A 26,296-nucleotide genomic window follows, 5' to 3' on the forward strand; every position below is an offset into this window, starting at 1 on the left:
ATCCATGGGCTACCAGTGGTTTCATCCGTGTGTGAATGTTTTAGAGGGTGAGAAAGGTGAAGGGATTAGGCAGTACAAATTGGTGGTCACAAAACAGTCACAGGGATGTGAAATACAGTACAGGGAATAGAGTCAATAATATTGTAAGAACTACGTATGGTGCCAGGTGGGTACTAGACTTACGGGAGGATCACTTCATAGATTATATAAATGTCTAACACTGAGCCATGTACCTGAAACTAATATAAAATAATATTGAATGTCAACTGTACTCACAGGATGTGAAGAACAGCATAGGGAACATAGTCAATGGTATTATAATAGCTGTGTATGTTAGACGGCTAGACTTGCTGGGGTTATCACTTTTGGGGTGTGTAAATGTCTAATCACTGTGTTGTTTTGTACTCGTACACCTGAAAGTAATAATAAAAAAACAAATGTTTTAGAGGGAAAGTAGGGAAGTTGCTTTACTTACATGCACCAGACAAAAATACAGATCATTCTTCTAACAAAATAGACCTCCAAGGCCCTCTCGCTGTTTGTTTACATCCTAGGCTCGTAAGACTCAGAAATGAGGAGATTATTTTCGAGGTTATTAGTATGTTCTAAAAGCATACAAGAAAAGAACCAGAAAGTTGTTCTAAAAGCACCAGAAAGTTGTGTGGGGGGTAGGGGTGGGGCTAGAGCTATGGAACGCTATTCTTAGCCTTACCTTGGTGCATTCTCCATCTCAACCTGAATACGAGTCACTTAGGCATAGTCAGAGATTCACACAAGTGACAGGGCCCGCAGGCAGCCAGCTAGTTGCTCTGCATTCCTGGGCTTATCCAGAGGGAGGAAGATGAATGATCTGTGTCAGGATGTGTGTCAGAATTTTAAGTAACTTCTCTAATGAGAAGTACAAATAATTTTGTTATTTATAGTAAAATGAAACTTTATAACTGAGTCAGTTAGCATTTTGAGTCCCTTTCTTCATGTAAGATGGTTTCTTAATACTTCTGTTGATATATTATTTAGTTAACGTTAGCTTGACTTATGCGAAAACATATTTTATTCATATACCCAGAAGTGATGGAGAGACATGAAAAATTGGGGCAGGACATAGCCAAAAGAAGAAGCAATAAAGAACCCGACTCTAATTATTTGTGTCCATCTGGTATCTTCCCTTAGGATGGTATTCACATTTGGCTTGCAGTGAAATTTATTTTTCTTCCCATCACTTCCCAGGAAGAACCTTTGCCCTGCTCTCATCGTAATCCTGGGGAATCCAATTCTCGACAAAACCATCACCTCTGCTCACAGCAGCAGCACAAGTACCAGCATGGAGTCAGACTCTGTGTCTCCAGGAGTTTCTGACCACGGCCGGGGCTCGGGCTGTTCCTCCACGGCGCCAGCTCTAAGTGGGCCTGTGGCTCGGACTATCTATTACATTGCAGCCGAGCTGGTCAGGCTAGTGGGGTCAGTGGACTCCATGAAGCCCGTGCTCCAGTCCCTCTATCACCGCATGTTGCTCTATCCACCACCCCAGCACCGGGTGGAAGCCATCAAAGTCATGAAAGAGGTAGGGAGGCGCTGAAGAATGCCACCGTGCTTGCCCAGGGGGTCTGAGCAGTGTTTTGCACACAGGAAGCAGGCAGATAATATTTGTCAGTCACCTGCTGAAACTTAATTGCTAGCTCATGTTATCCAGTAACAGACAAACAGTACTGTTAGGGTTGGGGGTTTGTGTGTGCAGGTGCTGGGAGCTGGGGTCAGGAGAGGTGATAAGTGCTCACTGATGCAAAGCCGTTTGATAGTTGAAGCTGCATGTATCAGACCGGGCTCCAGGCTGAGGTTTCATTCTGCTCTCTGATGTGCTGTTTGTGCAGATATATGTGTTTATTCATCTTTGCCAAAACTGGATTTCAAAATGATTTTATACTCAGGTTGTACATTATCCAAAAAAGAGCATTACTAATCCGTGATTAGTAAAAGGAAGCCCTTTGCCCCGTCCCTTTTTAGGCCTCACATCTCCCTGACGCCATGACTCCAGAGAGAATGTAAAGGTTGTTCAGCTTATAATAGCCATCCCAGTGTGCTCCTTAATGGTTTTAAGGAGGAACTGGAGTTATTTTGAAGGCATTTCAAACAAGGATTCCTCTGCTTTCTCTTAAATAACCAAAAGAAAAGTGAGCAACATTGTTGTATTTGTGAACTTAGAATTTTTTCATCTGTACATAGTAATATTCCAAGGGTTGCAAGTTCAAAATGCCATCAACTACTTTGTTAAGTATGAAGTCTAAACAAATACTTGGTGCACTTATTGCCACCCTAAGGAAGAGAAAAACAAAACATATGGAAGCTGAAAATAGCTGCTCCTGGTTACCTCCTGCCCAGAGTGGCGTACCAATTCTAGCTCGTTTCTTTGTCTCTTGCCTGTTTCCTTCCTTTTGTCTTTCTGGACTAAATCACCACTTGGCTCCTTACTGCCTCTCCCATCAAGTCTGAATTACTCTGCCCACTTTCCAGACACTTCTGTCATCATTCTCATTTCCTATCAGTTCCCAGGATCACTCTTATCCCATCTGATTGACTCTGCTTTGGTCGGTTCCCACTCTATTCAAACTCCACCGCCCGTTCCCATTGGCCACTCCACGTGAGAGAGCTGAGTGGTTGATTACAATAGGCTGGATGCTGCTGGCCCCTCACATTAGCTTATTTACCATCTGTCTTAGGAAGCTAATGTTGTGCCCAGTTTCCAGATGAAGAACTGAGGCCCCATGAGAAGTTGTTACTTGCCCCATGTTCTTGTCATTAGTAGAGTTAAAATGTGAGCCCAGGTGTTCTAAGTACAGCTGCCTAATTGCTGTCAAAATCCTCCTTCTTTACGGCTCTGCTTCCTCAGACCACAAATTTTTCTTTTAAAATCCCATTCCACCATTTAGTGATTGAGCAGATGTGGCATCACACTGATTGTTTCACAGTACAATGTGGGACAAACTTCTCGTCTCCTAAAATATATTTTTGTACATGTTGCTTTTGTGTGTTTCCCCTGGTATCTAGCCGTCCAGTGCCTGAATCACAATAAATGTTTAATAAATTTTGACTGATGGACCTGAAGATGGACTATCTGCAAAGAGGGTATTTTGTAAGCAGCAGCAACCTTTCTTTCCCCCTCGGAGTTGACAGGTTTGCTGCCCACAATAGAGCCACTTGAGACCTGAATGTTAAATAAATACTTTGCATAAGGGGTATGTAGGTGTCTAAATGTATTTTAAGTATTAACTTCTTTACTACTGCAAAGGACATTAGTTATGCTTCCCCCCCTTTTCATAGACATTCTAGCTTCCCAATGTTATGTTGCAGGAAAAGCCTGGAATTAGACACTAGCACATGAGTAACACGTCCAGGCAACGCTGCCCCATGAACAGAGCAGACTAACATGGGCCAGATTGTTCTGAAAAGCAGTGCCTCCACTTACGGTGACAGCACCAATACTTTGGGAAAACTGGTAACCTAGAAACCAAAATATGCTGCGTTTATTCATACAAAACCACTGGGCACCCAGGATGTTTGTTTAGCCTTTAGAGTTTGAACGCTTGGTGTGTTATGTCCCTGTTCTCTTTAATTTGTGACTCTGCCATATACACCATGTACCTATTAATCGAACACATACAAAACATTTTGTCTGTCAAAGTATATTTCCACTTTCCCAAAAATGAATAGTAATCAAAAAATACACTTGCTCTTCCTTTTCTCTCTCCCATGGATCAGCTTTAGAAGGAATTCCTAATCTTTACCAGACCTGTTACACCCCAAGCACTGATACCATATCCCTCAGTTCCACCTGAAGAAGCAGACATCAAACATACCTTGCCTCTCTTTAAGTATTTGTTGAGAGTTTTTCAGAAGCCTAATCACTTAGCACCTTTTCCCTCCAGACTCGGAAACAGCTGAGAAATAAACACAGGTTAATATGGGAATTGAAATAATATCATCAAATTTATTACTGGTAAAGTTAGAGCATGCAAGGGATCCCAAAAGAAAGTGATATTTCCCCCTCCGCTCCCCCTAACATGTACTTAACCTTCTAGCCAGAGATGGGAGAGCTAGAGGCCCATAGGCATAGCCACTTCACTAGGATGTAGTAGGCCAGGCAGTGGGGGGGTGGGGGGGGGTGGGGGGGGAGAGGAAGAGGGAGAGAGAGAGAATGTTTCAATGTCAAAGAAATAGAATGTGGAGAGAAAAGTGGAACCTTCATTTCTGTGCCTCCAGGAGAGCATAAGTTCCAAATATCTGGGATAAGAAAGGAATAATATGGGAAGAGGGAAGAAAAGTGCCCCTTAAGATATAACATTTTCTATTTAATATACCTTTTCCTGTGAATGTAATTCATTTTGAAAATAGTGGACATAGGGATAGGATGTTTGTTTAAATACACTTACTTAACCAGTCTCTTCTCAAATTAATTTAGCCTCAAATTGAAATTCTCCATAAAGACTTCTACCATATTGAAATAAAAATTAGTTAGAACTGAATAATTATGAAAATTCTATACATGAATATTTGTAGGATACAACCAAAGCAGTGCATAGGATACTTATAGCTTCAATTGCTTATATTAAAAAATAGCCTACAATTAAAGTTCTTATTCTCCAACTTAGGTAGTTGGAAGAAGAGCAGATTAAATTCAAAGACAGTAGAAAAGAGGGAAAAATAAGGATAAAAGTAGAAAGTAATGTGATGAAAAGCAAACATAGTATAGTGGATCAATATAGTGAAAATACCAGGACTAAGAAAATTCAAAAACTCTTGGCAAAAGCAATCGAAAAATTCCAGAATAGATAAAAACAAACAAAAATAAGAATGAAAAAATGCATATAACTGTAGATGTTGTAAGCATTAAATAAATTAAAGAAGACAACTTTAGGCCAGTAAATTTGAAAACTCAGATAAAATTGATAAATTCCCTAGGAAATAACACAACCTTTAAGAAGTTGGCTCAGGAAGATATTGACGATCTAGTCCCATAATCTTTAAAGAAATTGAATCAGTAGTTAAAATCTTTCTATTAAAAAAAATTACTGACCTCATAAAGCTTTAGAAACAAGTTATATCAACATTCAAAGGACGGGTAATTCTACTAATACATGAACTTTTCCAGATAATAGAAAGAGGGACTACTTCTCAACCCAGTTTTTAAAGCTAGGCAACTTGGATAGCAAGATAAAACCTAGAGAGTATAGGAAAGTTAAGTTACAGGCCAGTCTGACTGAAGAACATAGATGCAAGTGCTTTCTAGTTCTGTACTATAAACATTTTTGAAACAGTCCCTCAGAGGATTTTCTTGTCTGAGCTGGTCCACAGTGTGTGTTCTATGTCAAGAACACCTAAGCCAGTTTTATTAAGATTTCAGTTCCAAACAGTTGTTTCTCCTTAGACTGTATCACTCAGTAGAGAAAGTACATGTTTATTTGATCTCACAGTTTTAAAACCTTGTGCTTTTTTATGATACTCACTTTTCTGGTTTTTTTTTTTTGTTTTTTGTTTTTTTGTTTTCCCTTCTTCTCATAGCTACTTGGGAGCCCACAGCGTCTCTGCGATTTGGCAGGACCCAGCTCCACTGAATCCGAATCCAGAAAAAGATCTATTTCAAAAAGAAAGTCTCATCTGGATCTTCTCAAACTGTATGATACATTTCCCTTTTCGGTCTGTGGTGCTTAGCAAAGACTGCTTCTCTGAATACTACTAACTTGTTCCCAAATCCCTGAAATTCTATGAATCTACGCTATATGAAATGTGACTGTTTAATAATGTACCCACAAGCCATATGAGAAGTCTTATCCCAATTTATTATAATCATATGACTTTCTATATTTTCATATTGCCTTCAATAAAACCCAGTGTACAAAATGAAATGTACAGAAATTATTCATTGGGGTTATTTTAAGGAAAAGCTTATTGAATTAAAGTAGCTATAGGATTCCTTTACATGGACCCCCTGCTTCCCCCTGCAGAAAACAATATCTGATTTGGAAAAGTTGCAGTCACGTGCATCAGTTTGGGAATATGTTCATTTAATAGACAGTGTCCACATTATCATAATCATAGCCATTATAACTATTTTCTGTTTGAAAACTGAATACAAAGATGAGATTACCCATTGACTGTCCTTGTAAGGATTTTGAATTCCCATCTGGAATTTTGTTATACCCAGAAAAACCAGCCAATCCTGAGAGTGTGATTCAAGGTGAGTCACTTTAGCTGGAGATTTTCCTCTGCCAGCTTGGGCGTGTTTGTTTCATTTACTTTTTGCCCAGACCATTTAATTTCAGGTAAATTAGGATATCTGTTTTGAGTACTCTACTGTTCACCAATCTAACAGTTCTTGTTCATTTTGGAGCATTTTTCAGTGTCTCAAGTATTGATGTCATTTCCTCCTTTGCACACTTGTAGCATCATGGATGGCATGACCGAAGCATGCATCAAGGGTGGCATTGGAGCTTGCTATGCTGCCGTGTCCTGCGTCTGCACCTTGCTCGGGGCCTTAGACGAGCTCAGCCAGGGCAAGGGCTTGAGTGAAAGTCAGGTCCAGCTACTGCTTCTGCGCCTTGAGGAGCTGAAGGATGGGGCTGAGTCGAGCCGAGACTCCATGGAGATCAACGAGGCTGACTTCCGCTGGCAGCGGCGAGTCCTGTCCTCTGAACACACGCCGTGGGAGTCAGGGAACGAGAGGAGCCCTGACATCAGCATTAGTGTGACCACGGACACAGGCCAGACCACTTTGGAGGGAGAGCTGGGTCAGACTACACCTGAGGACCACGCGGAAAACCACAAGAATGGCCTCAAATCCCCAGCCATCCAGGAGAGCAAGGAGACGCTGCTGAGCAAAGTGTCAGAACCGGAAGCGGTGGACCAACCAGATGTTGTTCAAAGAAGCCACACAGTTGCTTACCCTGATATAACTAACTTCCTGTCAGTGGACTGCAGGATGAGGTCCTACGGATCTAGATATAGTGAGAGCAATTTTAGCGTAGATGACCAGGACCTTTCTAGGACGGAATTTGATTCCTGCGATCAGTACTCAATGGCAGCAGAAAAGGACTCGGGGAGGTCTGATGTGTCAGACATTGGGTCGGACAACTGTTCCCTTGCTGATGAAGAGCAGACCCCTCGGGATTGCCTGGGCCACAGGTCCCTGCGAACTGCTGCTCTGTCTCTAAAACTATTGAAGAACCAGGAAGCTGACCAGCACAGCGCCAGGCTGTTTGTGCAGTCCCTCGAGAGCCTCCTTCCTCACCTCCTGGCCCTGCCCAGTGTAGAAGACGTGGACTTGGCCCTCCAGAATTTTGCATCTACCTTCTGCTCAGGTTGGTAAACAATGTGTTGCCATACAGTCAGCAAAAATATTCAGAGCACTTTGCCTTAATGGGCAATGACTTAATGGGCTTCTTTGAAGTGCTCAAAGCATCTTAATCAATCTTTGGGTTTCTTATATTTAAAGAGAGCAAAGGAATGTAAGACTTTTTGATGGTGATTTCTTTGAGTTGTAGGCAATTGATGGCTGGAATATACCAAGAGTGCCAAAAAAATGTATACAAGTAGACACTTTGGTCAGTGTTGTTCAAACAGTAGTTCGCCATAATCAGAAGTGTCTGGACGCTGATGGTAACCACTTTGAGCGCCTCTTGTAATTGCAGAAGTCAAACGTGACTTGTATTCTTCTTTTGTTATCTGTACATATTATTACAATTTTAATAGTTTTTCCTTTCTTAAAATGTGTGTACATTGTTTTGGCACCCTCTATATTATGAAGCTGATAAATGTATATGGTGTGGAGTAAAGGGTAAGAGGTAGATGCATTTTAGAAAACTGCTGCTGACTGAAACAAAATGACAACCTGTGATTCTCAAAACACTGAATTTTTAATTTGCTTCTATAGGTTGCTGTCTAAAATCATAGAGCAGCACACTTTTGGTTCATGAATATGCAGACTATTTTGAATGAGATCCAGGCTGCCCTCCCAATAGATTCTGAATTCCCCTGAATTTCCAAACTGTGTGATACCCCGGTGTAGTTGGTCACATCACATTCCCCAATCTCAGCCCCTTCCTGTCTGTCGAATGTGGATGTTGTGACCCAGGCCTACTAGTTACGCTAGTTTGCGTGAGGACAGAAGATAGCCACCTCGGGTTTGGGTGGGGGAAGAAAAAGAGTACAGGGAAGTAGCATCTCACACAGTGAGTAATGGTTTTTAAAGAGAATTTTCTTAAAAGGTATTTATAAAGGGAAAATGCGGCTTTTTCCTTTCTATGTAGGAAAAATCCAATTCTTTCCTACTATGTGTTTCTTTCTTCTGTGTCTCTGCTAGTCACAGAAAATACTTCACTTCTGATACTTCTGGTCACCAAACTGTGGAGGTTTTTCCCCATAACAGCAAGGGTCTCTAACACAGCTGGGTGTCCAGTTTACTATTTACCTGGAGATAGTCTCAGGTCTCAAAGGTAAGGGCTCAGGCCCACAAGGCTGCCCTACCCCTACTTCAGATGCCACTGGCAAGCCCAGCTTGTTACCTGTGCTTCTCACTGACTATGTACTGGAGGTTTCCATGACCCCTTCCTCAGGTTCAATTGAGGTTAATTTGCTAGAGTGACTCACAGAACTCAGGGAAACACTTACTTAGGTTTACCAGTTTATCAAAGGATATGACAGAGGGTACACATGGACAGCCAGATGAACAGATACATAGGGCCAGGCCCGAGAGTGTCCCAAGCACATGAGCTTCTATCCCCATGGAGTTGGGGTGTGGCCACCCTCCTGGTATATGGATGTGTTTACCAGCCTGGAAACTCCTCAAACCCACTACTGTTGGGATTTTATGGAGGCATGATCAATGATTAACTCAATTTCTAGCCTTTCTCCCCTCTCTGGAGGATGTGTGGAGGGGTGTGGCGCTGAAAAGTCCAAGTTTCTAATCATGGTCTTTCAGTGACCAGCCTCCATCTGGAAGTCATACATGAGTGCACCCAGAGTTACCTCATTAGAACAGAAGATGTTCCTAGTCTTGTTATCACTTAGGAATTTACAAGGATTTTAGGAGTCCTGTGTCAGAGATGAGGTCAAAGACAAACATTAGAACAAGAGACACTCCTAGTATTCTTCTCACTTAGGAAATTATAAAGGTTTAGGAACTCTGTGGCAGGAACTGGGGATAGATAGATAGGTAGATAGATAGATAGATAGATAGATAGATAGATAGATAGATAGATAGATAGATAGATAGATATACTTATATTCCTAATATCTCAGAATAGTACAGAAAGAAAGCAATTAATAGGTTCAAAAACCATTTTATGGCAGGATAAATGATTGTCTGACCCCAAGGTGGTGGTCAATTATGGCTTCCCCTGAAATTCAAGGGTCTCTTGACCACAGAATACTGTGGTGGATGGACCTCCCTGGGCCTGTGCTCAGATTAAAAGGACTAACCCTGAGGACCAACAGAGAACTGTTCAAAGCCAAGATCACCACTTGCTCTTCTACCACTGAGCCTTAAACCTGTGTTTGTCATTGCACTTACTACATTTATCAGTTTTTGTTAATGCAGCCACCCTCCCTTCTCTATACTTTCAGCTCCTTGAGAGCTGCAACCATGTCTAACTAATTTTTGATCTTCCAACAAAGAACACATCACACACATATCCAAAAAAATTCTAGACCAATTACTGGAACTTGGTTGGAGCTCACTCCTGTGTGGTTAAGAAGTAGCTCAGTAAGTATCTTTAGGAAGCTGACCAGATTGTCCTTTGTCAAAAGGACAGAAAAAGACACTTTAATCTGGGAATATTTAAAGAAGAACATTTTAAAATATGAGAGTAATCCAAAGTTATAGCAAGCAGCAGAGAAGATACAGACCTTTTAATTCTGGACTTCTCAGATAACTCTGACTTATCTTAGAGGTTGGAAAGAGATGCATGTAACTTCTCAGCTTTCCTAACTGTGTTGTGATTCTTTTCAAGACATGAAAATACCAATTTTCAGGACAGTCCAACGTTTTTCTCAATATGTTTTCTTTTGGAGTTAGATATAAAAATAAAGTTTGAATATTTAATTTGTGGGCAGGAACACATACACACAAAATTCATGTTTTATTGAATAACTAGGGAGATGTATACTCTTCTAAAAAATTATATTTCTAATATCTTTTATACCATCATTAAATTTGACTTTTTTATTATATTTATTGGGGTGTCATTTGTTAATATAATTATATATGTTTCAAGTGTACAGTTCTATAGTATATCATCTATATATTGCTTTCTCTCTCTCTTACACACACACACACACACACACACACACACACACACACACAAATGCTTCTTAAGTCAGCTTCTTAAGTCAACATTTATAGAGAAGCTTCACTATGCTGTGTGCTAGGCATGCCAAGACATGCGTAGTTCATTCTCAATAAGCCAATTGACTGTAGATTGATGAACTTGCTCTTTGGTTCCTAAAGATGTGAAATAGTTCATGGGCTTACGGAGTCATAGGTGAAGCCTGAATTGGAAGGAAATGTCACTACCGTTTGGAAAGAGTTTTGTGGAGCCTCTGAGCCTGTGCCTCTTCCCAGCTGGAAATATTCATGGGGAAAGGACCTCGGCAGCCTTCTCTGACCACCTTGATGTCCCTGGTGCCAAGGCAGAGTTCAGCAGACTTCACTGGTCCCCAAGAACAACTCAGTAATGATGATAGCAGTAATGATGGCTTTGAGTCATCAAGAAATTGTAAAATCATAGTCAGGGCCTTCTATTTTAAATTATCCATAGAGAACAACTCAGCTGCAGGAGTTTCAGCATTTAAATATTTAAAACTTAGTTGTCACATAACGTCATGTTTATAAACAACATGGCCCAGTTTTTGCAGATAAATAAGTTGCCACAGTGATCAAGACTGACTTCCAAGGGCCCTGCCTTGTTTCTTATGAGAATTAGAAAACATACTTCTAGCAGAGTCTTTTATAAAATTTGAAGCTAAAGTAAATTTTCATATTTGTGCCTTTGTGCCTTTCAGATCAATACTTACAGTATATGCAAAACAGAACTTGAGTGAATATTTCACGTGACCAGTCTGTGGCCCTATGAATGTAGCAAACTACTCAAATTTTAAAGGTCTATGAAATGTTTCATCAGGCCCCATATGCTGTGACATTGAGTTTTACATGTAGAAATCAATACATTGAAAAGAAATTTCAAAATCTTTTGTTTGTTTCCACATATAGCTTTTAGTGATTGTCTATAATTATGTTGGTCATTTGTCTTTTAATTGTAGTGACCTCTATGGTGCTTTTACCAATTAGAAGTTGGTCTCTATTTCCTAATTACAGACCGATCCCTCTGTGGTCCTGCGACCAATAGGGCCAGTTCTCCTCAGTTCCCGCTGTGGTTTAATGGATCACACTGACCATCAGTGTGGGTCAGCCAAAGCCACTGAATGCTGGCCTGGGTTCACCTCTGGACTGACGTAGTGTTCTCCCTTCCCTTGCAAGTATCACCTCCCAGATGAAAGACTAGTACGCAGCTGAGATGAAGGAGATGGCAGATTTCCTTTGTTCACCCAAGAGACAGTTATAAAAGTGAAAGCAGAAGAAAAGGAGAAGACACACAGTGTTCCTGAGTCATAACCCAGATATTTACTCATTCGGCATCAAAAGCTTTAAATCTTGTTTTGCCAAAGTCTCCCATCGTGCATTTGTCCCTGACTGGTTACCAGGGTCCACTCTTCTGGCTGAGATCAGACTTACCTGGCATTTCTCAGGGACTCCTGTCCTCAGACAGCTAACATCCCGTTGAAATGAGCCTCACTTAATTCCACAGGATTCCAGGGAGCCTTCCCTTTGAAAGCAATTAAAGTGTCTTATGGTGGGCGATTTCAGACAAACACGGGTTTTATAAAGATTGTAGTAGATGTGAGCTGTGATAGCTGCCCACATGCCTTCCTGCTCCTGCAGGGAACAAGTGGTGTCTGCAGAAGGTGGCTCCTCGGGGACTAAAAACAAGAGCCAGCTTCGCATGGCAGTTGATGGAGGGGAGGGGGGCACTTGGCTTTGAGACTACAGTTCCTTAGATTAGTGGAGTTCACTTACTGACCAAATGTGAGGCTTATTGCAAGCGGTTTGATATTTACGAAGTACCAATTTTCACGAAAGATAGTGTAGCAAGTATGAATCTCAGTTGTGCGAAAAATATCTGTTTCTTTCAATTAAAACAAATCTGATTCCAGACCCCCCACCCTGCCTAGCTTCCCCATCCTAGAGTAAAACCAGAAAGTGGAGCTTATTTGGGATCTGGACGGGAAGCCCCTCACCTCTTATATTGCCAATGAGCCCCCATTGTCCCACTTCCCAGGCTCCCTGGGGGTCCAGTGATTTTGTTACCTCCCTGCCAGTGCGGTGCCTGGAATGCTCTGACAAAACCAGGAGCCCCTGTGTACGATTGTCTATTCTCCTCTGGGGTCCTGCCAACCCCTCCCCCCACCGTATTGCCAGGCAGCAGAGTGATACAGACCTCAGACCTCTGCCCAGCCAGGAATCTCCCTTCCCTGCCTCGATGCTGACTCCCTCCTCTCATCACCTTCTGAGAACGGACCCCAGTCTCTGGAAGGAGCTCTGGCTTTCTGAATGCAAAGCCAGGAAGTTGAGTACCGCGTTGCCAGTTTCAGGTTTGGGCCCTGTGATTTAAACACCACAAAAGGTGACAGTACACATTTACCTCAATATCATTGAGGGAACAAAAGGTAAAATACAGGAAAAAAGCCTCAAATAAATAAATTAATATGTAATCTTGACTCTGTCAGTTAGGATTAGGTTTTTTTGCAGATAGTAGGAAACCCAAATGATTACTGAAGAAAGAGATTCATTTTCTGTCTCCTAAATTAAGTCTGAGGTTGGCGATCCAGGCTCCTCGCTACCCCTGGTGAAAATGTGACTTTCATCTGAAGGCTTCCTCACTTACCAAGATGGCTGCTGCTAGTGGAGCTGCGTCTTCACATCCATGGCCCAGTTGAGAAGGAAGGGAGGAAAGGTGGCAAAGGGCCCACCTTAGAGCTAAATAAAGCTACTTTAAGGTGCTTTCTAGAAGTTCCACATAAAAATCTTGACTTTATAGGCCCCTCCCATTTATAAGGAAGACAGGGTATATTGCCACCCCAAGTAAAACCAGGAATCTGTTACTAAGAAAGAAGAGGTGGATTTGATTAGCAACTGGCAGTTTCTAATACAGCACCATATTCTGTTGCAAAAACTGAGTATGGATTCAGTTTTATCCTCATAATAATATCATTAGTCACTTCCATTGTCAAATGTCTCAAAAAAGATAGAATTAAAACTAGTTTGCCAGGAATTTTATTAATACTGTGTGTGTGTGTGTGTGTGTGTGTGTGTGTGTGTGTGTGTGTGTTTAAAACTATCAATATATATAGTACTTGAGAGGCCACCTAGTGCTGTTGCGAGCTCCAGCTCTGAGCCCATCTTTAAAGCTTTCTTTTAAGATATAATTGTTTGGGGTTTTATTTTTTCTTTCAGTTAGTTTGTAGAAAGCAAGAAGAATTCTTGAAAATGAAAACCCTATTTAGTATAAAATGATGCTTAGAAAAAATAGTGGGGGGAAACCAACAGCTTTGTCTAAGTATATTTTTGGAAACCTTGTTTCCTCATTTTTAGCAGCTTCGTTGAGATACAATTGACATACCATATAATGCACCCATTTAAAGTGCACAATTCAGTGTTGTTGTTTTTTACATATTACATTATTATTTGTTTTTATTGTGGTAATATATATATACATATATATGTGTGTGTGTGTGTGTGTGTGTATATATATATATATATATAAAACTTAAAATTTGCCTTTGTAACCATTTTTAAGCATACAATTCAATGGCACTAATTACATTCACAAAATGTTGTGCAGGGTTAGGTTTAGGGTTAGGGTTAAGGTTAGGGTTAAAAAAAAAAAAGTTGTGCAACCATCATTATTTCCAGAAATTTTTCATCATCCCAAAGTGAAACTCCCTTCCCCCAGCTGCTGGTAACCTCTAATCTGCTTTTTGTCTCCATGAATTTGCCTCTTCTGTATACTTCATGTAAGTGGATCATACAATACTTGTCATTTTGTACCTGGCTTATCTCACTTACCGTAATGTTTGCAAGGTTCATCCATGTTGTAGCATGTCAGACCTCCATTGTATGTATGCACCACATTTTGTTTATCCATTCATTTGTTGGTGGACACTGGTTGTCTCCACCTTCTGGCTATCATGAGGAATGCTTCAGTAAATATTCGCATATACGTATCTGTTCAAATCCCTGCTTTCAATTCTTTGGGGTATATGTCTAAGAATGTAAGTGCTGGATCATATGGTAATTCTATGTTTAGCTTCTTGAGGACTATTATTACTTTTAGAAAATTATGTAATTATGAGTTACTGCACCAATCCTACATGCATTATTACATCTAGTTCTCATAGCAAATTTGTTCTTTCTTACTTAGTCATTTATTTAGCAAATATTTTTTAAGGGTCTGCTATATGCCAGCACTATTCTAGACACTAGGGATTCTCTAGTGAACAAAACTAACAAAGTCCCACACTCTGATAGAGCTTACGTAATAGTAGATAATAGTAGTGATGGCAGATGATAAGCAAATACGTATTAATATAATTCTGGGTGGAATAAATGCCATTGATGCAATGAAAACAAAATCACAGCAAGGGGGAAGAATATGGCAGGGGTGGCAGTAGGTTGGGGGATGCTATTTTAGATGGAATTGAAAGGAAGGTCTCGGAAATGTTGACATTTGAGCAGAAACCTGAAAGAATCAAGAGAGAAAGTCATCCAGAGATCTGGGGAGACCATTCTGGCAGTGGCAAAAACAAATGCACAGGCCGGTCCAGGCTTGGTAAGATCAAGGAACGCAGGTCAGTGTGGCTGCAGGGAGTGGAAGCAGAGAGGGGAAAGTTGGGGTTTTATTATATTGCGATGGGAAGCTGTTGGAGAGTTTGAGCAGGAGATAGACACAGTTGACTATTCTGCCTATTTCCAGGTAAAGCAGCTGCGACTTAGAGGATTTAAGTGATTTTACCTAAGTAGCTGGTGAGTAATGAAGACTTGCCCAGGTAGACTCCAGCGTGCGTGCTCTTCTCTGCCAGGCTGGGGTGTGTATCTAGCCCCGACAATTTTCCTTGCTGGCTCTTGTCGCTTTACGGAAATGTCCTAAACAATGCATGTACCTATACCAGTGGTATTGGTCCGTAGCTGTCCATAGGCCCGTGTACCAAGTACACTGTTTGCAGCCCCTAAGCACTGTTTGTTCTCTTTAGGCATGATGCACTCGCCCGGATTTGATGGGAACAGCAGTCTCAGCCTACACATGCTCATGAACGCAGACAGCCTGTACACGGCCGCCCACTGTGCTCTTCTCCTCAACCTGAAGCTCTCCCATGGCGACTACTACCGGAAGCGGCCCGCCCTGGCACCGGGCATGCTGGTGAGTGTGTGCTTTGCACTTGGACCCCCTGAGGACAAGCGATAACCTCTGGGCTGAGAGGGATGCCCTAAGAGGGATGACGCAGTGTGTACTGTTCCACACTGCTCTGGAATGGGCAGTGCCTGTGGGGCTGTGGGTGGTGGAAGGAGAGGCGATAGGATTTGCACAGTGTTATGAGCCAGAGAGTCACCCAGCTTGCTCCACAGAAAGAATGGGACCCCAAGTGCCTGGAAGTGGCTGCCTGCCAATGGCCCAGTAGTGTCACATGTGTAATATACCATCAAAAACACGTGATTGGCAGGTCAAGGAACATCAGAAGATGTGCACCGACTGGTACCCTTTGCTGAAAGTGAAGGCACCTTTTACAAAACCTCTTTTGTCTTCCAAAATCTACCCAGACCTACTCATGACCCAAAGCTAAGCTTACTCATTTGTTAATGACGAAGCACTTCCTGGGAGGTGTGGGATGAGAATGTTGCCCTATTCTGTGGTCGGCTCCCCTGCCTGAGCAAGCCACCCCACGGTGTACCATCCTATCAGTCTGTGAGCTGTGTGAAGGGAATCAGCAGTCCTTCGTTTGCTTGATAAAGTGTAAATTCCCAAGGGTCAGTGGTGGCCTCGTGAGTGTAAGTCATGTATCTCTGGAAACATGTTCTTTCAGGAAGCTCCTTCCATCTCTGCTGCTGTTGGGCAGTGAGATGCTCTGTTCAGTATTTCTGTGCAGTTTCTAATCCTCCCACACATCAAAGAGTAAAAATGTAGTTTCCCCAATCCTTCAGCAGGGTTCTTAAAAGGATATCGTGCATGAAAGGAACTTCATGAAGTTTGGGACTTCTCCATCTCAGTTTCCCCTTCTCTTGCCAACCCCTGCCCCCACTCAACAAGGTTTTTTTCCCTGTAAGCATTGACTCAGTGGACGTGTGAAGGGAAGAGGCAGGGGAGGAGTGGAGGAGCCTGCGTGTTTGCCGGGGATCAGAATTTGGTCACCTTGTCATGTGATCTTCTCTGTAGAAAGAGTTCATGAAGCAGGTCCAGACCAGCGGGGTACTGATGGTCTTCTCCCAGGCCTGGATCGAGGAACTCTTCCATCAGGTGCTTGACCGAAACATGCTGGGAGAAGCTGGCTACTGGGGCAGCCCGGAGGACAACAGCCTCCCGCTCATCACCATGCTGACAGGTCGGTGGCTGCTTACGTGGCTCTGTGGCACTGGGTGAGGTGGGAGGGCTCACACTTCAGATCCCCTTTTGGGGAAGCAATGGTGTTTGAAGCAGACCTTGAAATGGCACCCACAGTGCTTCTCTGGCCGTTGGTGACAGTTTCAGAAAAAGTGTCATGAATTCACTTCTCAGGCAATTTCTGTTATTTTTCCACATGGGACTCTGCAGAGCTCACTGCGCCCTATTAGATTAGGAATTACTTAGCACCTTTGTCTGTTGGTGGAAAACTATAGGCGTCTTCTGGGATATGAAGTGCTTTCTGGGCGCAAAGCCCAGAATTATTCCTGGAACCTCTCATATACTAATAGATACTATTATCTGCATTATGCTATATCATTCAGTGCTGCTGGCAATTTGCCAGTAATATAAAATGATTGATTTAAAACTTGGCTCCATTCCCATTTCTTATCCATATCAGCGGTCTTCCCTTCCCTTCTCAGCTATTCCAGATTTAAAAACAATGCCAAATAGTTGTCCAGCATCTTTGTTTTCCATGTCCAGAGTTTTAAAAGTCCTATGTCACTATTAGAAATTTGACATGAGCACATAGAGAGCATTATGGGATGTGGTCACAAAGTAATTTTTTTTGTCAAAAGCAGCCGTTTGTGGCTTTGCATGGCTTAACTCTCATGTCAGGGAAAGATCAGTGAGTACCCAAAAGTTTACTCTGGTCAGCAGCCTTAATAAATTGGATCTTCAGGCCCATCTTGCATTGAATCTGAGTGATCCTCGCATGGTGCCAGCTGACAGGATATGTAGAGCATGGTCCTACATCGGATGCCTCCCCTGCCCTCCCTGTAGTGCCACATGTCCTCACACAGCTAAGCATGGCTCTGCGCCAGGTAGGACACACTATCAGGAGCAGGACTGGGCTGGGCAGGACAGTCCAGCTGGGAGGCAGGATCTGTTGTCCAAAGGGTGTGTTATGTCACCTGTGGTTGGTATTGGATGCTCTGACCAAAGTGGCAGAGTGGACTACTGGTACTTGGAACCCAACAATGAGGCATGTGGAGGAAGGTGTTATTTAGGAGGCAGGTAGGAAGTCAAGACACACAGTGAGGTCTTTCCACAGCAGGCAGAGTCCTGGTCATTGTCCGGCATTTGGAGTCTCGATTCCAGAACTAGGATGGAATGTGGGGGAAGCAAGGCTGGGTCCTAAGCTTTAGGTATGAGGATCACTGGATATGTGACCATTAATAATTCGTATTTTATTAATCATGGTAACATTTACATCCATTTGAAAAATGGGGATTCAACAATGTGTGAGACATTTACTCAGTCTCTTTATGAGCAGTGCTTGGTTTCCATCTGTCTTCACAAACTCCATTCAGGAGGGTTTGAAGGTGCTGCCCAGAGCTCAGAAGTTCCTTGGAATTTGACTGAGGACCCTAAACATGCCGGGTTTAGTTTTTAAATACCATAGTGTCTGCCAAAATTAATCTCTTAACTTAAACCTTAATAAAAGGAGTCATTCAGCAGATGTAAAACTGAACAAATAACAAGCTATTCCCAGTAGCTGTATTCATCAGTCATCACTGTTAATCAGCCTCCTTTTTTATAATAGAACAGTAAGCTCAATTGCTACGTCCATAGGAAAGTTATCAACTTTAGATTAATCAGAGAAAAACAGGCTTTTCATGAGAATTCGACACAATTAGGCTCTATGATTAATTTCTGTAGCAAATTTAAGGTATGAAGTGACAAGAGAATTTGAGCAGTAATTAGCCTAGAGCTTGGAAACTTCCATCTGATCTTTTCATTATGTGCCAGGAAAAGCTATAGCAACAATCTGATCATCAACACTGTACTAACCGTGGCCTATCCTGATGTCATGGTAAAGTGTTCTATAAAATACTGCAGTATTAATGCTTACATAACCTTTGCATTACTTGAATTCATCAGTCCTTTACCTAGCATGTTGGCAACATTATAACTTTGATAAATGGGCAATTTCTGGTGAAAGTCATTAGACCACTTGACCATAAGTCAAATTAATTTCAGTGATACTGGTCTGTTCCCACTTGAGTCGCCATATGGATTTCTCCCTGCTCCCCCTCCCACCAGTTTTATTGAGCTATAATTGACATATGACATTGTATTCACCCAAGCTGCACAACATAATGATTCGATATGCATGTATATTGCAAAATGATCACCACAGTCATTTTAGTTAACATTAATCACCTCACATAGTTACATTTTTTTCTTGTGATGAGAACTTTTAAGATCTACCCTGTTAGCAACTTTCAAAGAAATGTGTTGCCAGAAGTCGCTAGGCTTCTTGGAGTTACTGTAAGAATAAAAAGTATAATGAAATAATTTTCAAAAACCATGCAAAGAAGTCTCATCCTTTTGGAGTGAAATTCTAAAGTCAAAGAATAAACTTATGCTGCCCTCTTTTCCCCTTCCCTCTCTGTGTCGCATTGAGCTATGTTAGTTGCATTCAAGTTCATATGCTTTAATTCCATGGTCACTTCTCCAGTGGTTACTTCCTTTATGCTGAGAAATTTGGGGCCCAGATCATGGAGTGCCTGACTCAAGGCTACAAGGCTACTGAATTCAGAGCCAAAGCTGAAGCCTAGTATTCTCAACCCCGAGCCAGTCTCTTCTTGCCAGCATGTTAGGGAGTGGTTTGTTGAGCTAATTTTGTAGATGAATTTATGTTAACCAAAATTTAAACATGGTAAATTGGGATCCTGGACTGAGCTAGAGTTTGGTGTCATGGAAAGAGGCATGAATGGGAGTCAGAAGACATGACTACTGAGTCTAAGTCCTTCTGTTACCAGCCTGATATCCTTGGGCATTTACCTACTTTGAGTATTTATTTCCTCTTCTGTGAAATAGGAATAATAATTCTTAGTCTGCCTATCTACTTAGAGTTGTTCGGAAGATCTAATGAAAAAATATATGTTACGTGAAAACACTTTGAAAATTGTAAAGTATTATTATTAAGGTATTACTGTTGTACTTTGGAACCAGGTTATATGATTATCTGACCAAAGAGGCTTATTCTCTGCTTAATTCTTATGAGGAAGCTCTGAAGGACAAATCCATGTTAAGGTAGCTTGTACATATAAAATTTGGGGATAATGCCACGTTTTGAATGAAAGGAGTATTCAAATATCATAATATTCTAAAACAATAGATTTTCTAACAACAGAGATAGTAGAGTCTATTTTCATTTTTTCAAATAAAAAATATATAACCTAAGAGAAGAATGCTCTAGCAATGAAAAAAAAAAAACGAACACTGGACTCAATAACACAAAAATTTTAATATTCTAAAAAAGGTTGCTACATACTTGTTACATAATAGTTTCAATGGATATTTGTTGGGGGAAAAATGAACGTTGTGGTGGCCATTTGTTTGGATGGACTCTTCTAATCAAGGAAAATCTTGTTCTTTTTTTCTTGACAGATATCGATGGCTTGGAGAGCAGTGCAATTGGGGGGCAGCTGATGGCCTCTGCTTCTACAGAGTCTCCTTTCACCCAGGGTAGGAGAATTGATGACTCCACAGTGTCAGGTAAGAGTCTTGAGCTTATGAATATACATGCATTGCATTTGGTACTAGCAGTTAAACCTTTACGGGTAGTTTTGGTGCTGACATAAATGAATTAAGGTTTTGTCTTTGCACAAGAAGAGCCTGATGGAAGTTACTTAGCATCATTCAGCTGATGATGCAACATTTATTATTTAAAAGCATAAAGTAAAATCCGTTAAATTGTATTTCCCGTACTAGAAGTGCATACAACTCAGTATTGCTAATTTGATGGTTAAAGAATCCCATGCCATTCATTGCCAGGTTGTTTTTTTCCCTGGAAATGACCCAGTCTCCTTCATATTCTAGGTGTGGCATTTGCTCGCTATATTCTGGTTGGCTGCTGGAAGAACTTGATCGATACCTTATCAACCCCGCTGACGGGCCGAATGGCAGGGAGCTCCAAAGGCCTGGCCTTCATTCTGGGAGCTGAAGGCATCAAAGAGCAGAACCAAAAAGAACGGGATGCCATCTGCATGAGCCTCGATGGGCTGCGCAAAGCAGCGCGGCTGAGCTGTGGTCTAGGTACCGGCAGGAGTAGAATTTATGACCCGTGGCCTGAGGGATGTCCCATGAAACACATCGGGAATGGCCCTAGTGGGAAACAAGTGTTTTAGAAGGGGCTCTTCCTGGTGAATGGTTAGAGACTCACTGAAGGGGTAACTGTTTGTTTCCCCTAAAGGAGTCGCGGCTAACTGCGCCTCGGCCCTTGCCCAAATGGCCGCTGCCTCCTGTGTCCAGGAAGAAAAAGAGGACAAGGAAGTCCAAGAACCCGGTGATGCCATAGCACAAGGTAACAGCTGAAGGGCCAGACTCCACCTGGTGTCTTATATGCAGTGTGCACACACCTGCACAAGCAGGAGCAAACACTTGTCTCCATTCCATGTGGGATACACAGCACATGTCTGTCACTGATCACGAGATCCTACGGGGTGATAGGCTTGGGACTGTTTTACCTGAGATCCACCTGGCTGAGCTGGTCACACCTCTATCATCATGTGGCCTCTGGGTTTGACACGTCACAGTGTGCACAGTTGAGGACCCTTCAGGTTTCAGTGGGGGGAAGGCAGTTTTCTGAAAAAGAAAATGAACCAGATGGAGGAAATCCCTGAGAGGAGGCTCACAGAGACTTTGCTCTTACCAGAGAACTCAGGAAAGGGTTCTCTTTCCTGAGAACTTTTCTGAACTTAGGAAAGGGTTAAGTGTTTGACTTGTTAAAATCAGTTAGTCAATGAAGTGGATGATTAAGTATAAGGAAAGAGAGCAGCCTTCCTAATTGCAATGAAAGGTAAATGGTAGGCAGCAAACAGAAGGAAAAATTGGAAGCTTGGTACAAGTTATACCAATACTATGTATCAGGTATATAAAATAGCTAGTTGCAGAAACTATTGGCACATTTTTAGAAAACTGAGAAAAACAGGTTAAGCCACTGTTCCTCAAACTTGAGTAATATACAGAGACCCATTTGGAAGCAGAGCAGCCTTCACAGATCCCAGTGTTAACTGCAAAAAACCTATCACAATTTGACTTAATATGCACAACCATAAATTATATAAAAATCCTTACATTTAAAGTTCTTTTAAAATTATAAAACCAAAACTAATATTCAAATTATATACCAATAAAAAAGAAAATCAGTGTCACATCCCTGAGACACATGGTAATTTGCTAAAAGTCAATTTGCCCTTTACAGCAGGAATACAGTTCAGCTTCCTCTGAAGTGAGCGTGCTGTATTTCTGGGTTCTGGACCATCCCTCAGTTGTCCCACCGGACCATCTCCCAATCACTTGACACCTTTATTTACAGAACATGTTGTCATTTGGCCTTGCCTTGGCATTTTGCATACTTGACATCTTAAGTCACCTTCTGCACTCTTTCTCATTGGTCATCTACAAGAAAAAATTATTTGAGAATCATAAATATAAAGTTAAACACAGGGAGTGACATGATACGGTAATTTTCGGTCATAAAGCAGTCATCATGACACTCAGAGTGAAATGCATATGTTGTTTTAGGTGAATGCATAACATTAAATAAATCTCAGTGAGAACTTGTAAAACATCAGGCATTCTTCCATACTATCATTTTGAGTGCACAGGGACAGGATCTGGGAGGGATTTGGGCACAGATGGCTTTAGGGGGCATCAGCACATGAAGCCTATCCTCAATGCTCTGCCTGACCCAGAATTCAGGGGTGGGCCTGGAGGAACTCCACCTATAGCTCAGGTCCCATCCAACTTCAGAAGCAACAAGCTGGAATAACCATTGTCTGGGGTCTGTGGACTGGGGAGTTTGCATGATGAACCTCAGGGACCTGCCGTTGAGGAACTTGCTGCCAGTGATGTCTGCAAGACCCTTTGCTCTTGCATGACGGCACTTTCTTCCTTTTCCTCTTTTCTCTCTCTTCCTTTCTGTCTCCCTCATTCAGACTGTTATTTTAATGACTGTCTTTCTGGTACAGTGAAACTAAAAGTGGAGCAGAAACTGGAGCAGATCGGGAAGCTACAGGGGGTGTGGCTGCACACAGCCCACGTCTTGTGCATGGATGCCATCCTCAGTGTGGGCCTGGAGATGGGGAGCCACAACCCAGACTGCTGGCCACATGTGTTCAGGTACATTATAGGAGCCTCACCCCCACATGGCAACCACCTTATCCTGGGAGCCTGGGCATGGTGGAAGGGGTAGATTCCAGGGTCTGCCAGCACTTAAATAGATGATGATAATTCACAGAGTTTGGATGAACCCCCAATGATAGACTAAAAAAAGAAGAGGGAATAGGAGCCCAGCTGAACTATGTTTCAGAGAACAGAGTGACCGAATTTGATTTAGGAAATTACGAATAGATTATTGACATTATCTAGGAGAGGCAGATGTGGTACTCAAAGGAAGAAAAACCAGTTTCTTACATAGCGGATGGTGAAAACCATGTGAGTTAAGTGACTACTATGCAGATCTGAAGGCTTATGTCAGCATATAATATTGGTCTATGTTCATTAATGCCCTCTTCATTTAAAGAAGAATTTCGGATAGCTTACTTGGACACATAAAGTACAAGATGCCTAGACAAAGCAAAAATAGAGTAGTCATTGTGACAACCAAAATTTGGCTCTAAGCTTTTATAGCATAAAAATGAAAAGAACCCCCTAATCAGTTACACAGTTCACAGGACGTGTAAAATGAAAACAGAGCTCTGCGTCCTCTTACGACTAAAATGAAAAGCAGGCCTCCCCAGGCATCAGCACGCAGGCCGACCTGGGACCATGGAAGGAGCACTGCCGACCGAATGCAGGCACAGGTCGAGTGCTGGACTATTTTTAACCTCTCTTCGGCGCATGCCTGCCGGCCACCTTTCACCAAGCTGATCCCACAGAGCAGCAGGGGGCAGTCAGGAGCAGGCTGATGTGCCACAGCAGGTCTCAGGCACCCAAGTCTCATGCAGGGCACTGGCCAGCTCTGGGTCCAGTTCAATATTCTAAAAGCAAATACAGCATTTAGTGCTTGTCGACTTTCAAAGAGAGAAGCATTCAGATCATTCGAGGGGTGAAAACCCATCTTGAGAGGGACATGAGAAGGAGCCAGGAAGAAACAGCCTGGAGCACAATGCTGACTGGTGCCCTCTTCATCGCTCTCACAAGCAAAAAAGGAAAAAGAAAAAGACCTAAATCACTCCAAAGCAATTTATATGAAACCAATCAATTGTCTGATTGTAGAATATCAGAGTGGATTATCCAGGACAGTCTTTACTAGTAACTGGACTTATTCTGGGACTTGTGGCCTCTTATAAACCATCTTAGTCCCAGGTTCTATTGGGAACAAACAATGTGGAAGTTGGCAGTTGTACCATATGTTGTGACTCTGCTCTGTGTTTGCCATGATTAAGGGAGCAGCCCACCTCCCACCCCAGCACTGGTTATATGGGGCTCTCGGGACCAAGCGGGACGTGGCTGGGAGAACCCCTGAGAGAGGGCCCATTATGGCCACAGGGCCTGTCTGCCATGTGTCACTCATTCTGGGATCCCAAAGTAAGGAAGTCTTTCCTGAGTCCTAATCAGAGTAGTAGAGAGTTTTCTCTTGAGAAAACCCCCTCAAACAGCCCAAGTCCAGAAAAGCCAGTTGGCTAGACAGCACAGAACAGGATGAACAGAGCTTTGTTACCCACCTTTCTCCCAGTACAAGGCAGGAGAATTTGAGGAATCCTTACCCCCACTTCCAGAATGTCTGGTCCCACTCAAAAATAAAGTATAGTGAGAGGGGAGGGCGGTTGGAGAGAGAGAGGGAGACAGAGAGTGCTATCATCAGAGGAAGGAGAAACATTTGGGAGAACTATACAACTGGATGAATTTCTATGTTACTGTGGGACTTACAGAGTTGGTGTGGCTGAGTTACAGCTTTTAATGGCTGCTTGTCTGTGATTCTCTCTAGGGTATGTGAGTACGTGGGCACATTGGAGCATACCCACTTCAGCGATGGCACCTCTCAGCCCCCCTTGACCATCAGCCAGCCCCAGAAGGCATCCGGAGGCGCTGGGCTCCTTGGGGACATAGAGTGTGAGGGCTCGCCCCCGGAGCAGAGCCTGGAGCAGGAGAGCTCCCTGAGCGCAGCCCCAGTCATCCAGCCCCTCTCCATCCAAGAACTGGTCCGGGAAGGCAGCCGAGGCCGGGCCTCCGACTTCCGCGGGGGCAGCCTCATGACGGGGAGCAGTGCCGCCAAGGCCGTGCTCACACTCTCCACCCAGGCCGACAGGTGTGTGTCCACCTATCCTCACCACACCCCAGAAGGGCTGCTCACCACGGAGCACCCATCGCCTGTTGGCAACACCACACCCACTTCTTCTGGTCTCCAATTGTTCTCAGGACAACTGGATTTGTTACCCCGCCATTTAAACCCCTTTTAATGATTTTCCAACAGACTTCTGTCTCCTGCCACACCCCACACTTAGGACGAACTGCTGTCTAATGATTAGACTGGAGGCTCTGGAGGCAGGCCGCCCTTACTCCACGACTCAGGCGACTGCACCTCCCTGGGCCCTGATGTCTTCATTGCAATATCGGGTCATGAAGTAGCTCTCTCTCTGGGTAGCGGTGAAGTTAGATTAATTAGTACACTTAAGCACTTAGGCCAGAGCTTGGCACATAGTAAAAATCCACTCTTTTAGGATAATTAATAGTTTTAAATCCCACACCCAAGAGTGTGATATATTATTGAGTGATGCCCAACAACCATGCTAAGAGGTGAGAGGGAAAAATCAATAATAACTCCAACTGTTTGGTGACACTTCTTGATGTTGAAAGTGCTGTTGTCACCAGTCCCATGTCCCCACCTCACTTCACGCTCCACACTTGGCCATTGTTTCCCAGGCTATGCAGCACAGGCCCAGGGAAGTTTGTATGGAGAGGACAGACAGACAGCAAAGGGATGGAGAAGTGGGAAGCCCTCTCCCTGGCTGGGGCTCAGAAGACCCGGGTTCTTTCCTGGCTTTGACGCCAACCAACTGCAAGGTCATGTGTATAATAAAATGTTGCACAGAAACTACTTTCTTCATCTACTAATCCAGTATAACATGTACATGTACTGACTCAGTACAAGATTCCCTTTCTCCTATTTATCCAGCAGCATGGCTGAGAAAGTGTTTTGGAATCTGGATACAGACGTGAGGTGGGATGTAATATTCACCACTATTTTCTCACTAGGAAAGAGGGACAAGAAATGGTTCATGGGATCCAGACCCCAAACGGTGCTAAACTTGTCATTATAAAAGAGCAAGAGAAATGTGTTTGTTATAAAAATTGGTGAAGGGTTAATTCACTGGTTTCCATCTTGTGTGTCTCACATTACCCTTCAAATGGAACTTGTTATTCATTTTAAAGGAGGGACATTCTCCTTTACCCAGCATGTGGCAGGCACTCCAGGGGGCTGCTTGCCCTTCTGTTGTCACCACAGGTTCGGAGGGCAGGCATTGGATGACCCAAATGCAGTGGGAGGCCGGCTCACCTCGTTCCTCACGTGGCCACTTAAA

The 26,296-nt window shown here is 42.7% G+C and overlaps 1 protein-coding gene across 3 annotated transcripts in view; it reads left to right on the forward strand.

Annotated features, from left to right (window-relative positions):
• The window catches only part of ARFGEF3 (ARFGEF family member 3), a 151,562-nt gene that overhangs the window by 84,970 nt on the left and 40,296 nt on the right, over positions 1-26,296 (forward strand). For all 3 annotated transcript variants that reach the window (XM_019732728.2, XM_074333628.1, XM_019732729.2), the window contains 10 exons: positions 1,228-1,561; positions 5,554-5,666; positions 6,436-7,349; positions 15,355-15,521; positions 16,533-16,698; positions 20,157-20,264; positions 20,589-20,804; positions 20,962-21,072; positions 22,742-22,892; positions 24,703-25,023. In XM_019732728.2, the coding sequence (XP_019588287.2) occupies positions 1,228-1,561; positions 5,554-5,666; positions 6,436-7,349; positions 15,355-15,521; positions 16,533-16,698; positions 20,157-20,264; positions 20,589-20,804; positions 20,962-21,072; positions 22,742-22,892; positions 24,703-25,023 (2,601 nt within the window). The remainder of the gene's footprint in view (positions 1-1,227; positions 1,562-5,553; positions 5,667-6,435; positions 7,350-15,354; positions 15,522-16,532; positions 16,699-20,156; positions 20,265-20,588; positions 20,805-20,961; positions 21,073-22,741; positions 22,893-24,702; positions 25,024-26,296) is intronic.

Source organism: Rhinolophus sinicus, linkage group LG05 (assembly GCF_036562045.2).
Source record: "Rhinolophus sinicus isolate RSC01 linkage group LG05, ASM3656204v1, whole genome shotgun sequence".
Classification (NCBI taxonomy): Eukaryota; Metazoa; Chordata; class Mammalia; order Chiroptera; family Rhinolophidae; genus Rhinolophus; species Rhinolophus sinicus.